Below are 14,075 nucleotides of genomic sequence, written 5' to 3'. Positions count from 1 at the left end.
TTTGGGAATTATATAGACAGAACTACCCAAACTGTACAGAAAGTTATTAATATATGCGACTACAGCGGCAAGAATGAAAAGAACCTTCTTTCTCTTTACATTTCCTACACTTATAAGATTTTGATTTATACATTTTTTGCCAATTTACTTGGTGTTAGATACCATCGAGATATCATTTTCATATAATTTTCTCTTAGAACATAACATGCTGTAAATTTTATATCTGCATTCCATATTGTGGAATCATGGCCATCTTCACACCCCCTTGAGTGTTTTTGCCTGGGTGAGAAATGTCCTTGAACTCTTATTGTGCCTTTTGCTTGCTTGGATAGAGGCTAGAGAGGGGTTTGTAGATGCCTGAACAGTGGAACCTTTACTTACGGACATAATCCATTCTGGAGGTCCATCTGCTGGTTGAAATGGTACGCTAGAAAAGGCGTCTTGTGTGTGCGCGCAGACGGCGGCAGCTGCTTCTGTGCACACACAAATGGCAGAAGCCGCTTCTGCGCTTGCTTGAATCTCAGCAAACCCGGTGTTTACTTCCAGGTTTGCCGCGGACACAACTTGAAACATCCGCGAAACAAGGCGTATGTAAGTTGAAGTTCCACTGTAGAAGCTAGCCCCTTGTATAAAGGTGAAGTTTGTGCCTGTTGCTCCACCCACATTTGCCTTTGGCCACGCTTACCACTGGCATACATGTGGCCCTTGCAAGGTTTCCCAGAGCAGAATTCAGCCCTCAGGGCTGAAAAGTGTTCCCCACCCCTGAACTCTGCCTCTAGGGGATGCTGTAATAGCCGCTCACATAAAAGGTGTCATGAAGAGAGGAGGTGTTAAGGATGCCTCTGTTGATGGCTGGAATAGCATTTCTGATTTTAGTGACAATGAAATCCCCATCTGCATGCATTTGAAAGAGTAGCGATTGGCAAGGACAGCCAGCGTGGCTTCTTCCAGATGTGGCTGGATTGCAGCTGCCACCATCCTTGACCATTGGTCATGTTAGCTAGGGCTGATGGGAGTTGGGAGTGCAACAGGCTCTGGAGGGATACTGGTTCCCCAACTCTTATCTACAAGCTCCAGCGCATTGAACAGTTTCTGGAAGGGAAGAGGAATGCCACTAAAATGGATGAAGCTTGCCTGCTGTGGATTACTTTCTGTGAACTATTTAATGCACGTCTGCTTGTTTTTATGATTATTATCAGGAATTGTGACCACCTGCAACGCTTCTTTCAACTGGAAGAGATTTCTGCAGTCCGAAGGTAAAAAGAAAGCAAACCAACCCCATTCCCAGTCTCCTTGCTCTGTCCTATCTGTCCTTGTGTCAGGGCAAGTGCTGGGAGCAGGTCAGCAATGACTCACAAGGTGTCAGCGAAGTTTTATTCGAAAAACGAAACAGCTCAGGCCTAGTGAGCACAGAACTCTTCCCAGTAGATCTTGTCCCAAGGAGGCAGTTGCAAGGACTGAAGGTCCCTGCCTTCCCACCACTCTCCAAGTCTCCTCGTCCCCCAAGTCCTTCCCAAGCAGTCTGAGACTCTGACACCTTGTCCGTCTCTTCTCCACCTTCTTCATATCTCTTCAGGTTCTCAGAGACGAGTGGAGAGGGGAGCTGGTTGCAGCAGGAGAGGGAGACCCCCTGGCTTCTTCAGCAGCCTGTCTGATCTCTGCCTCTTCAAAACAATATGTATATCATACAACACATATCACAAAATATACAAGTAACTGCAAGTTGTTATGTGTATCAGAGTCAAACAAAGATTCAAAAAACCAATGAATAGCGAGGAACACCAAACCGTCTCTCAAAGGAAGACATCTCTCAAAAGTCTCAAAGGAAGACTGATCCACTAGTATGATCTTCACTAGTATGTATATTTCACTGATAATTATTCGCTGATGAAGACTCCATTCCGAAACAGTTGAACTATTCCGGATGCACTGTCCTTCTGAGACTTTTGTGAGACGTCTTCCTTTGAGTTATCTCCCGCTTGGACTACTGCAATGCGCTCTATGAGGGGCTACCTTTGAAGGTGACCCGGAAACTGCAATTAATCCAGAATGCGGCAGTTAGACTGGTGACTGGGAGTGGCCGCCGAGACCACATAACACCGGTTCTGAAAGATCTGCATTGGCTCCCAGTACGTTTCCGAGCACAATTCAAAGTGTTGGTGCAAACCTTGAAAACCCTAAATGGCCTTGGTCCAGTATACCTGAAGGAGCGTCTCCACCTCCATCGTTCAGCCCGGACACTGAGATCCAGCGCCGAGGGCCTTCTGGCAGTTCTCTCATTGCGAGGTTACAGGGAACCAGACAGAAGGCGTTCTTGGTAGTGGTGCCCACCCTGTGGAACACCCTCCCTTCAAATGTGAAGGAAATAAGCAGCTATCCTATCTTTAAAAGACATCTGAAGGCATCTCTGTTTAGGGAAGTTTTTAATATTTAATGCTGTATTGTTTTTAACACTCGATTAGAAGCCGCCCAGAGTGGCTGGGGAAACTAAGCCAGATGGGCGGGGTATAAATAATAAATTTATTATTATTATTATTATTATTATTATTATTATTACTACTACTGAGAGATGGTTTGGCGTTCCTTGCTATTCATTGGTTGTCTGAATCTTGGTTTGACTCTGATACACATAACAACTTGCAGTTACTTGTATATTTTGTGAGATGTGTTGTATGATATATATATATTGTTTTGAAGTGGCTTATTCGTATATTTTGAATAACGTCATACCGATTATATATTTACTAACAGTTATTAGCCAGCGTGTTGCGTTTGCATTTTTGTAGATTGTCACATTTTGCAACACAGGGGTTTGTGTTTGTTCTGATCTCTTCCTCCTGGCACCCCTGCTCTCCAGCCTCCGCTTCTGCCACAGCCTTTTCCTGCTCACTAAAGTGTTCCCTCTTCGGCTTCCGACATCTCCTCCTCCCAGTCTTCTCCCTCTGACCGCTCGTTGTCGCCCCACCACCAACAGCCGGCTCTGTACCTTCTTCCAGAGAAGCCAGCGGTGGTGTAGTGGTTAAGAGCAGTGGACTCGTAATCTGGTGAACCGGGTTCGCTTCCCTGCTCCTCCACATGCAGCTGCTGGGTGACCTTGGGCTAGTCATACTTCTCTGAACTCTCTCAGCCTCACTCACCTCACAGAGTGTTTGTTGTGGGGGAGGAAGGGAAAGGAGATTGTTAGCCGCTTTGAGACTCCTTAAGGAGAGTGAAAGGCGGGATATCAAATCCAAACTCTTCTTCTCCTTCTTCTTCTCCTTCTTCTTCTTCTTCTCCCTTGGGGGTTGCCCAGCTGCTGTCTCCCCTACCCTTCTGCATCCAGTACAGGTGCCAAATCCTTGAATGCACAGGTGGGGACAGGGATAGAGCCAGTTGTGCAAAGTCCTGGACAGGAAACAGGGTCTCCAATCCCAGTGTGGTTCCTGGGCGACTCAAATGGCTCTAAACTTTGCTGTTACCCCTGTGTAGGCCAGCTAAATTGGCAAAACAAATTGGAAACTTGTTTCTGAATGGATCTTTTCAGGCCCCTAGTTAGAATTCCCTTCTTCTCCTTCTTTTCATCCCGAGTTTTCATAATTAATGTCCATAACCTTCATTTAAGTAGCGTAAAACAAAGCTCCTTTTGAGAGAGCCTGAATTGAAAGCTAAACAGAGACCGTCTCTTCTGAGTCCGCGACAGCTCCAACTAGCAATGGCGGAAATTGATTTTTCTCCCTCTAAACCACAGTGAAAATAGTGTCGGGAGGGAGGGAGGGAGCGTGAGCTGGTGCCAGCTTTTTATCCAGCGATTTCTTTAAAAAATAGAAATGGTGTATCTTTTTAAAAAAGCATAAATAGATAAAATCCTCCCTGAAATGTATGTGTCTGCAAACTGAAGGGAGTTCACTCACTAGTCTGAATAATCTCCACGCAACCTTTCCAAGAAGGCCTAGATGAAATAATGATTTCTGAGGGGGCAGAGAGGCGATGCGTCAGTATGAATCAATAGGGCTTGCTTGGTCCATGTTTCAGTCATTTATTGCCGCGGTAGTCAACATGGTGCCCTCCACATGTTGTTGGGCTTAGAACTCCTATCAGCCTTGTTTACAACAGCCAGTTGTGGCCTTAGAATCATAGAATTGTCGAGTTCAAAGGGACCAAGGGGGTCATCTAGTCTGACCCCTGCAGTGTAGGAATCTTTGGTGCTACGTGGGGCTCAAACCCACGACCCTGAGATTAAGAGCCTTATGCTATCCCAGGTCTTCCCTGGATGGTGGACAATAGGTGTGTAGTCCCAACAACATTTGCAAGGCTCTGTGTGGGCTACCCTCAATTTATAGTCTATGCTATGAGACTCTCCCTGGAGGCTGAGCTAACTTTAGAAGTAGGGGCAGAAAGTAGACACAATGCTGGGGTGGCCGTGGAGATTTGTGCACATGTCCTGTTTGTGTGGGATACAGGTGGCACTCACTAGGCCTAAGGCTTGCCAATCAGAAGGTCGGCAGTTTGAATCCCCACGACAGGGTGAGCTCCCTTTGCTCTGTCCCTGCTCCTGCCAACCTAGCAGTTCGAAAGCACGTCAACAAGTAGGGCCCTAGTCTCTTGTGAGAGAGTGTTCCACCAAGTCGGGGCCAGTACTGAAAAGGCCCTGGCCCTAGTTGAGACCAATCTAACCACCTTGCAACCTGGGACCTCCAAAGTGTTGTCATTTGTGGACCTTAAGGTCCTCCGTGGGGCATACCAGGAGAGGCGGTCCTGTAGGTACGTGGGTCTAAGGCTGCATAGGGCTTTAAAGGTCAAAACCAGCACCTTAAACTTATAGTGAGTTAGACCACTGATCCATCTAGCATAGGATGTTCTGCACCAGTGGTGGTGTTGGACTCCAACTCCCATCTGCCCCAGGGGCCCTGGCCAATGATCACAGATGACAGGAGCTCTAATCTAAAATTGGAAGGCCACAGGTTCCTCAGCCCTGGTCTGCTGAGGACCAGCACAGGTTCTCCAGGGTTCCAGGCAGAAATTTTTCTCAGTGCTGCCTGGAGATTAAGCATGGGACCTTCTTCGTACAAAGCAAACACTCTCCCGCTGAGCCAAAGCTCTTCTGGAGGGGAAATTATATTAAGGCACAATCCAGGCACTAACTAACTTAGCTTTGACAAGTTGGCAGCATCTTTTTATTAAAGTAATCATATTTCCCTCCCAAATTTCTCTGCTTCCCTGAAGCCCTCCCGAGGCATCTAATGTACATGCATAAAACATTAAAGCCAAAACATTTTATTCCAATAAAACTAAGGCTTATAAAAATAATAAATTTCATAGCTGAGCACAGTGCTCGTATAATGTGAATCTAAATTGTTTAGGGCAGAAATGGGGACCTCCGGATGTTGTAGGACTCCAACTCCCATGACCCCCCAGCCAACATGGCCAAAGGGATGACCATTCCTTTAATCTCTCCCCCAACTCTCCTGCTTTAATTACCTTGTTATTTTAATGAGATTTTTTTAATAGTGCCTTTTAATTTGGATGATTTATCTCATGATGCTTGTGTCACTGGTTTTTATACTTGTGAACCCCAAGGGTCCTCTAGTCCAATGCAGGAATCTCAACTAAAGCATCCGAGACTGGTGGCCATCCAACCTCTGCTTAAAAAAACCCAATGAATGAAGTCCACCACCTCCCAAGGGAGTCCATTCCACTATCAAACAGGTCTTACTTTCAGAAAGTTCTTCCTGGTGTTTAGTTGAATCTCCTTTTGTGGACCTTGAAGTCATTGGTTCTTGTAATGAGTATGAGTTACTCGTGCGTAAACTGGTGCCTCTCTAGGCTAATTTGCCTTGTTAAACCTTTCTGACTGCACAGCCATTTCTCATCGTGGCTGCCTCAGTCACTGGCAGAATCCGTCAGTGGGCGTTTCTTGAACCTCTTCCAACATAAAAGTTGTTTGACACCCAGTCTCCTCCTCCTCTCGCTGCGCGGGAGTCTTCTGCGCAGGGAGGGCGTGGGTAGTGAACACTCCAGTCCTGGAGCCCTCTCTCCACTTCCCCCGTCTGCCCCCCTTTATCCCCGGTGTTGCGCTGATTGGCTTCCCCCTCTACTGTGCTGTTTCTCCCCCTGCTGCTGGGACCTTCGCCAGCATCATCTGGGAGCCTCCCCTTCGCCTCTCGCTCCGATGTCAGTTCCCTGACAGTTCTTGTCCTCCCCTCTAGAGCAGGAGAAAACAAGCTTGCTCCACCTTGTCGATTAACAAGTTTCCATACCACAATGTAGTGGTCCTACATGGCTTTTGTTGTTGTCCTTTACGTTGGGCTCAAGCACACAGAATTTTAGCAAGCCAGATGCGATAATCCAGGCGTTGGGTCATAGTTCCCCAGAGTGTGGCCGGGTGGGCAGGAATGGTGCAGCCGCCTAGATCTGGTCGATGTTGATGTGAAACTGCTGGGGATGCCGCCTTGAGTTTTGTCATGGAAAAACAGTGGAGCATAAATGGCAGCTCACAAAATGTAGGCTGGAATACTGATTTATTTCAGCAAAGCCTCCTCACCCGAAACGACAACGAACTAGCGAATGATTCTCTTGCCATCAGCAGAGGATTGGCTAGGGTTGTGAGGGCGATTTTCAGTATTTCACTCTGGGGAAGTTTAAAGGAAAAACATTTTAGCAGCCCACTCATCAATCCCGGCTCTCAGAGTGTGCAGCCTCCTTTCCATTACGAATGAACTGCGAGTGCTCAATTGCTTTATCACGGCGGCAAATGTGTGTCATTATTCAGAAGCAGTGTCCAATTCTTAAATTGAGCATTGTGAGGTTATTTCGTTCCCAGTAAATCATAGCGCGTGTCTGGGAACGAAAAGAATAAAAATGGATAATTTTCAGAAGCTGGATGATTTGTCTCTGGGGAGCTCTGCCTGGATGATGATTGGATCCCGAATCTGGCTGTTTTGTGTGATTAAAGGAACCGGCAACAGAAGAACGGAGAAAAGGGAACAGGGGTTTGTGGGGGTGGGGAGATCCCAAATGTGCATATATTACTTCCAGTGGCACCGCATACAGCAAAAATAAACACAGAGCTGTCTGAGGGCATGTTGGCCTTCTAAATTACTTATAGATGAAATGCATGATCATCAGACTCATGTGGCTTTTTTGTTTCCTGGCAGGTAGAACAGCTGCTTTCATACCAGGCATCTCCAGGTAGCATTGGAACATTCTCCTTGTCTGAAACCCTGGAGAGACATTGGTAGTCAGTGTAGACCCAGGAGTGGGCAGCCTGGGGCCCGGGATCTCAATTCAGCCCTCCATGTTTTTCTTTCAAGTCCTGGAGACTCATCTCAGGCCACGGCTCCACCGCAGTGGTGCCTCTTGCTCACCTGGGTGAGGGATGGAGAGAGGCAGGGGTTTGTATGGGACGCGGGTGGCGCTGTGGGTAAAAGCCTCAGCGCCTAGGGCTTGCCGATCGAAAGGTCGGCGGTTCAAATCCCCGTGGCAGGGTGCGCTCCCGCTGCTCGGTCCCAGCGCCTGCCAACCTAGCAGTTCGAAAGCACCCTCGGGTGCAAGTAGATAAATAGGGACCGCTTACCAGCGGGAAGGTAAACGGCGTTCCGTGTGCTGCGCTGGCTCGCCAGATGCAGCTTTGTCACGCTGGCCACGTGACCCGGAAGTGTCTGTGGACAGCGCTGGCCCCCGGCCTCTTGAGTGAGATGGGCGCACAAACCCCAGAGTCTGTCAAGACTGGCCCGTTCGGGCAGGGGTACCTTTACCTTTACCTATAGATACCTTAGGGACGCGGGTGGCGCTGCTGTGGGTAAAACCTCCGCACCTAGGACTTGCCGATCGTATGGTCAGCGGTTCGAATCCCCGCGGCGGGGTGAGTTCCCGTCATTCGGTCCCAGCTCCTGCCCACCTAGCAGTTCGAAAGCACTCTTAAGTGCTAGTAGATAAATAGGTACCGCTTTATAATGGGAAAGTAAACGGCGTTTCCGTGTGCTGCGCTGGTGTCGGCTCGCCAGAGCAGCTTCGTCACGCTGGCCACGTGACCCGGAAGTGTCTCCGGACAGCGCTGGCCCCCGGCCTCTTAAGCGAGATGGGCGCGCAACCCCAGAGTCAGTCACAACTGGCCTGTACGTGCAGGGATACCTTTACCTTTATAGATACCTTAGACTTCTGCATGGCGGCAATGTAGTCGGTGCTGGAATGAATTAGGTCAGTTTAAATGAAGTTCACTGAATTAGTTCAGCAATCTCTGAATGTCACCCGAAAGCAGCTCCTGTTATTGCCATGAATTAAGTTCATTTGGGCGTAGAACCTGGAACGATCCTTTGTTTGTCTTCAAGTTCATTCTCCTTAAAGAACAACAACAACCTGTTGAAGACTCTTTGGGCCTTTAAGCTTTAAAGATCTTAATTGCTGGGGAAATGTGTGTGCTCTGATGTGTTTTCAGTCTTCTTAAGTTGCAGCCCAGCCCACTGTTAAGATGAGGATGCTGGACTAGATGGGGAACTGCCCTGGTTCAGCCAGCTTTTCTTACGTTCTTTCCTTCACAAGTGTGTCAAACCTCTCAAGAAGTCCCAGTTTGCAGCACCTAAAATGGTCACAGCAATCTGCCACAAGTATGACTTTTCCCAACCATGTAATGGAAGGACCTAAGTTTTAGAAGTGGAGGGAAATCTTATGAGAAATTGATCAAAAAGCTTATTTTGGTACTGCCGGGGGTGGGGAGTCTTTTGGAGCTTGAAAACACCAGAACATAAAACAACCGATATGGTCCAAGGTAGAATTCTCAGCAAGGAGCCCTCCTCTTACTTTTGTAGATGTTCAGTGAACACTTTGAAATGTTAGAAGGGAGATGAAAGGGCCTGTTTCTTTAAGGAGGAATGAAAGGCTCAGGGTGGTTCAAAGGGAACAGAACACAGGAACAGAGAGGTGATGTAACCCCTGCCATCAGGTTCAAGAGTTGTGTAGCTTCTGAAGAAGAGAAAACCCAGACAAGGAAAGCTTGGGATGCATCAGACCTGGGATAGCTTCCTTTAGAAAATCAACATGATTTTGGAACACTGCTGAAAAGAATGAACTAAAACGGGAGAGTTTTATTTCTTGAGCAAGAAGGTGGGTATGTTGCTGGACTCCAACTCCCAGAAGACCTGGGTAGCACGGCCACTGGTCAAGGATTATGGTTGTGTTGAGGAACACAGGTTCCCTATTCAAACCTACAGTAACCCCCCCAAAACTGCTGTGGCATGTGTCTTACGTTACATAGGACAGAGGTCTTCTACTGGTCCAGACTCAAGACCCAGCTCTGGCTCCCAATGTGCACCAAGGGATCCACTTTTACATGCTCACTTTTGATTTATAGTTAATGGTACTAAGGTACATTGTTAATCCTGAAATGGCGATTCACAAAGACCAATATGGCAGCAACCGCTTGCAGCGACCTACCTGGGATGGCCTTGCAACCCCCTGGTTGGTCCTAACCTGTGTTGAAGACCCATGACATAGCAGATACATCTCTGAAGGGCTGTTTGGTCCAAGTGCAGTTTAACTATGCAGAAGTGCAAGCAGGAGCCTTGGAGTTGGCCACCAACAGTCTTTATTTAATTATGAATGGCATGGAGAAAGTGGATTGAGAAGATGTTTTCCTCCCTCACTCATAAAACTAGAACCTATAGACATCAATGAAGCTGAATGTTGGAAGGTTCAGGACAGAGAAAAGAAATGACTTCTTCATGCAGCTCATGGACAACTCTGGATCTCGCTCCCCCATGAGGCAGTGATGGCCACCAGCCTGGGTGGCTTCAGAAGAGGATTAGACAAAGTCATGGAGAAGGAGAGGGTCATCAATGGCCACGATGGCTCTGCTCTACCTCCACAGCTGGATGTAAGTTCCCAAATGCCAGTTGCTGGAAGTTGCAGGAGGGGAGAACAGGTTGCTGCACTAGATGGACCATTGGCCTGATCCCACAGCCTATTCTGATGTTCTTAAAGGTAAAGGTAAAGGACCCCTGACAGTTAAGTCCAGTCGCAGACAACTCTGGGGTTGCTGTGCTCATCTCGCTTTACAGGCTGAGGGAGCTGGCGTTTGTCCTCAAAGAGTTTTTCTGGGTTATGTGGCAGCATGACTAAGCCGCTTCTGGCGAAACCAGAGCAGCACATGGAAACGCCGTTTACCTTCCCGCCGGAGCAGTACGTATTTATCTACTTGCACTTTTTGGCATTCTTTCAAACTGCTAGGTTGGCAGGAGCTGGGAGCTCACCCCACCACGGATTCGAACCGCTGACCTTCTGATCAGCAATCCCAAGAGGCTCAGTGGTTTAGACCATAACATCACCCGCGTCCCAATGTTCTTAAGTGCCTCTAAATCTGTACAAGTGTGGACTCTCTGACTGATAAAGAACCCTGCATGGGCAGCATTCCAGATCACCTTCAGAACTTCTACTGGAACTTTACCCCAAGGCCTACCGACTGGTCAATCCTTCGCAGTATTGCTGCTGTAAGTGTCAGCAGCTCTGCAGGTTCTCAGGCAGAATCCACCAACTTCCTATTCTTTTTCTTCATGCACCAAGATGCCCAACAAACTTCAGAAAACCCAGTTGAAGGTGATGGGTTGATCTCCCCTACCATCTGGTATTTGTCACTAATGCACGAATCTTCCACTACAGGCGGCAACCATTTCGCACGGGGGCTTCCTTCCTCCTGCATACATCAGCGGAGCACATATAAGCACACCCTGTCCTGCACACACACACATTCACACTGTTCTGCCTTATTCTGGGTCATTGCCTGTACACAGAGAGAAGCTAGGGCTCTCAAACCACTGTTTTCTCCAGCAGCCACTTCCTGGGTCGATTGTTTAGGCAGCTGGGGACGTCTCTTGGTTTTTAAGAAACCTTGTATGTTCTCTTATCGGGAGTATGGTAAGGCAAGCCGCTGTGTAAAACCTCAAATGGGACAAAACATCTTGTATTTTCTTTTCTTTGAGCCGACAGGGAGAGAGAGAAGAAGAAAACCCATATATATATGGGATTTATCTTAAGATAAGATAAATCTCTCCCCAGCAGTTCCATTTACTTGCAGCGAGTTTCTCTTTGATATCACTAAGTTGCATGGAAGCCTGTAGGGCCCGCAGTCAGATTAACGATCTGTAAGGAGTGTTTTGTAAGAGTTTTATCTGTGATTTCTCAAACAGACTTTTTCTTTTTTTAAAAAAAAAAATATATATTTGGCATGCATGCAGGGATGGCATTAAGAGAGTGCTGCTCCAAAGCCCTTTTTAAAGGGGGTGCTTCTGTTCTGCTCCGTACTTTCCGTTTTTTTAAAAAAAAGAGTAGAAAGTGTTATTTCGGCAGTCCTATAGGAATTATTCTTGATATACTATTTTGATTGTGTTTGCAAAGCTTGGAGGAGGATTACATCCAGGAAAAGTAAAACTCTGCTTTTTCAGCGGGAACAGAGTAAGCCGTACAAATACTGCATGTCTTAATTCAGACTAAGAAAGCAAAGCAAATTCTACAGCGGGGATACGTGATCAGAGATTCAGGGCTGCCTCTGGAAATGGTATGTCTGCCTCAAGTTCTCCCCCACTTCCTGCAACACAGGTGTGGTGAACTTTTGGGCCAGGGGGTCAAATGTACCCCTCCACAACTCACGTATCTACCCTTTAGGACTCTCTGTCCTGGCTCTCACTGGATAAAGAACTTGAACTGTGATCCAGATTTCTGCCAAAATATTTAATCTGTACAGTGGTACCTCGGGTTACATACTCTTCAGGTTACAGACTCCGCTAACCCAGAAATAGTGCTTCAGGTTAAGAACTTTGCTTCAGGGTGAGAACAGAAATCGTGCTCTGGCGGTGCGGCAGCCCCATTAGCTAAAGTGGTGCTTCAGGTTAAGAACAGTTTCAGGTTAAGTACGGACCTCCAGAATGAATTAAGTACTTAACCCGAGGTAGCACTGTACTGTGTATAGACAACACAAGGGTTAAAACGCACAGTGGGTGATATGCCATCAGGTGATAAGCATGGCTAAGCAATATGAGACATGGAGCCAGTGGTTGACATGACCCAAAGTATTTGCTTTGAAAGAGTGGGGCGGGTACAGCTTTAGTGTGGCAAGCAAGGCAAAAGGTAAAGGACCCTTGGACTGTTCAGTCCAGTCAAAGGCGCCTATGGAGTTGTGGCGCTCATTTCGCTTTCAGGCCAAGGGAGTCAGCGTTTGTCCACAGACAGCTTTCCGGGTCATGTGGCCAGCAGGACTAAACCATTTCTGGCGCAACAGAACACCATGATGAACGCCAGAGGGCATGGAAACGCTGTTTATCTTCCCGCTGCAGCGATACCAATTTATCTACTTGCACTGGCGTGCTTTCGAACTGCTAGGTTGGCAAGAGCTTGGGACCAAGCAACGGGAGTTCACCACGTCGCGGGGATTTGAACCGCCAACCTTCTGATCGGCAAGTCCAAGAGGCTCAGTGGTTTAGACCACAGCGATGGGCACTCCTTTGGGCAGATTGTACCATTACCCTCAGAGGCACGCTTAGCCTGTACAGTGGTACCTCGGGTTACAGGCGCTTCAGGTTACAGACTCCGCTAATCCAGAAATAGTACCTCAGGTTAAGAACTTTGATTCAGGATGAGAACAGAAATTGTGTGGCAGCGGCGTAGCGGCAGTGGGAGGCCCCATTAGCTAAAGTGTTACCTTAGGGTAAGAACAGTTTCAGGTTAAGAACGGACCTCCAGAACGAATTAAGTTCTTAACCCGAGGTACCACTGTAGTAGAAACTGGGCTTTTAGTGTTGCAGATCCAGCTCTCTGAAATCAGTGACTAATCAAAATCTTTGTTTAGGAAAACTTTCCCTGGGGTGTAACCCACTTATTTGTGGATGATCAGTTTTATATTTGATGAAATGCTTTCTTTGTTTTTGAAGTCTGTATGTATGTATGTATGGTTTTAAAAAACTTTTAGAGCTTGTTGTATTAATTTTCTTGTTCTTAGAGCAGGCATAGGCAACCTCTGGCCCTCCAGATGTTTGGGACTAGAATTCCCATCATCCCTGACCACTGGTCCTGTTAGCTAAGGATGATGGGAATTGTAGTCCCAAACATCTGGAGGGCCAGAGGTTGCCTATACCTATCTTAGAGCATTATTCTGTGCTTTCTTTTTTTGCTCTGTATACCACTTTGATGGCTTTATGCCTTGAAGGGCTCCATAAATGTGTTTCTTACTATTAATGCCCCCCTTAGTTCCTCTCCCCCCAAAAAACTAAAAAGCCCCAAATGCTGTAACCTTTCCTCGTAGGTGGAGTTATTCCAGCCCCTTTAGCATTTTGGTTGTCCTTTTCTACACACACACACATGTGTACACAGAGGAAAGTTATGGGAGTCTTTCCGGACCAGTTTTGTTAAGATTAGCCCAGGTGGCTGTCAAAATAGCTTGGGGGGGGGGGAGCTTCAAGGGGAAGCACTTGCTAGGAACAGAATAATTTATTTGTTTGTTGCGTTTTTAAAACCCACCATTTTCTAGTTAATTTCAATTGAATGTTTTCAACATAAAAGTTGAAAGTTTTCTACAATAAAAGCCAAACCTGTCTAAAGACAAAGAATAACGAAAAACCAAAACAAGGAGAAAGAAAAATCAAGAAACAGAGATAGAAAAGTTAAGAAAAGAAGACATCCGCTTTGGGCTCCAGGGAGGGTCTCTTCACGAGCCATGGGTGATCTCCAGCTCTCTCCTGCCATTTATGGTGCCATGCTTATATGTGATTATGTGTGGGTCGATTGTGCAGACACCCAGGGTCAGATTTAGGTTTGATGAGACCCTAAGCTACTGAAGGTAATGGGGCCCTTGATATGTCCAGCTGTCCTTTGTCAACAGCAAATTGTCACTGTTTTTTGTGTTGAATTTATGCTATATGGTAATTTATGGACCTAAGGTAAAGGTAAAGGGACCCCTGACCATTAGGTCCAGTCGTGGCTGACTCTGGGGTTGTGGCGCTCATCTCGCTTTATTGGCCAAGGGAGCCAGCGTACAGCTTCCGGGTCATGTGGCCAGCATGACTAAGCTGCCTCTGGCAAGCCAGAGCAGCGCACGGAAACACCGTTTACCTTCC

At 47.1% G+C, this 14,075-nt stretch overlaps 1 protein-coding gene across 4 annotated transcripts in view; it reads left to right on the top strand.

Moving 5' to 3' along the window:
• The window catches only part of GLT1D1 (glycosyltransferase 1 domain containing 1), a 144,710-nt gene that overhangs the window by 99,340 nt on the left and 31,295 nt on the right, over window positions 1–14,075 (top strand). For 3 of the 4 annotated variants that reach the window (XM_082204169.1, XM_082204166.1, XM_082204168.1), the window contains one exon: window positions 1,200–1,256. The exons of the other annotated variant lie outside the window; for it this stretch is intronic. In XM_082204169.1, coding sequence (XP_082060295.1) covers window positions 1,200–1,256 — 57 coding nt within the window. The remainder of the gene's footprint in view (window positions 1–1,199; window positions 1,257–14,075) is intronic. 4 annotated transcript variants of the gene reach the window in all.

The sequence above is a fragment of the Podarcis vaucheri genome (genome assembly GCF_965113315.1).
Source record: "Podarcis vaucheri genome assembly, chromosome: 16".
Lineage (NCBI taxonomy): Eukaryota > Metazoa > Chordata > Lepidosauria > Squamata > Lacertidae > Podarcis > Podarcis vaucheri.
Note: the sequence above shows the minus strand (reverse complement) of the source record. Positions and strands in the feature narration are given on the sequence as shown.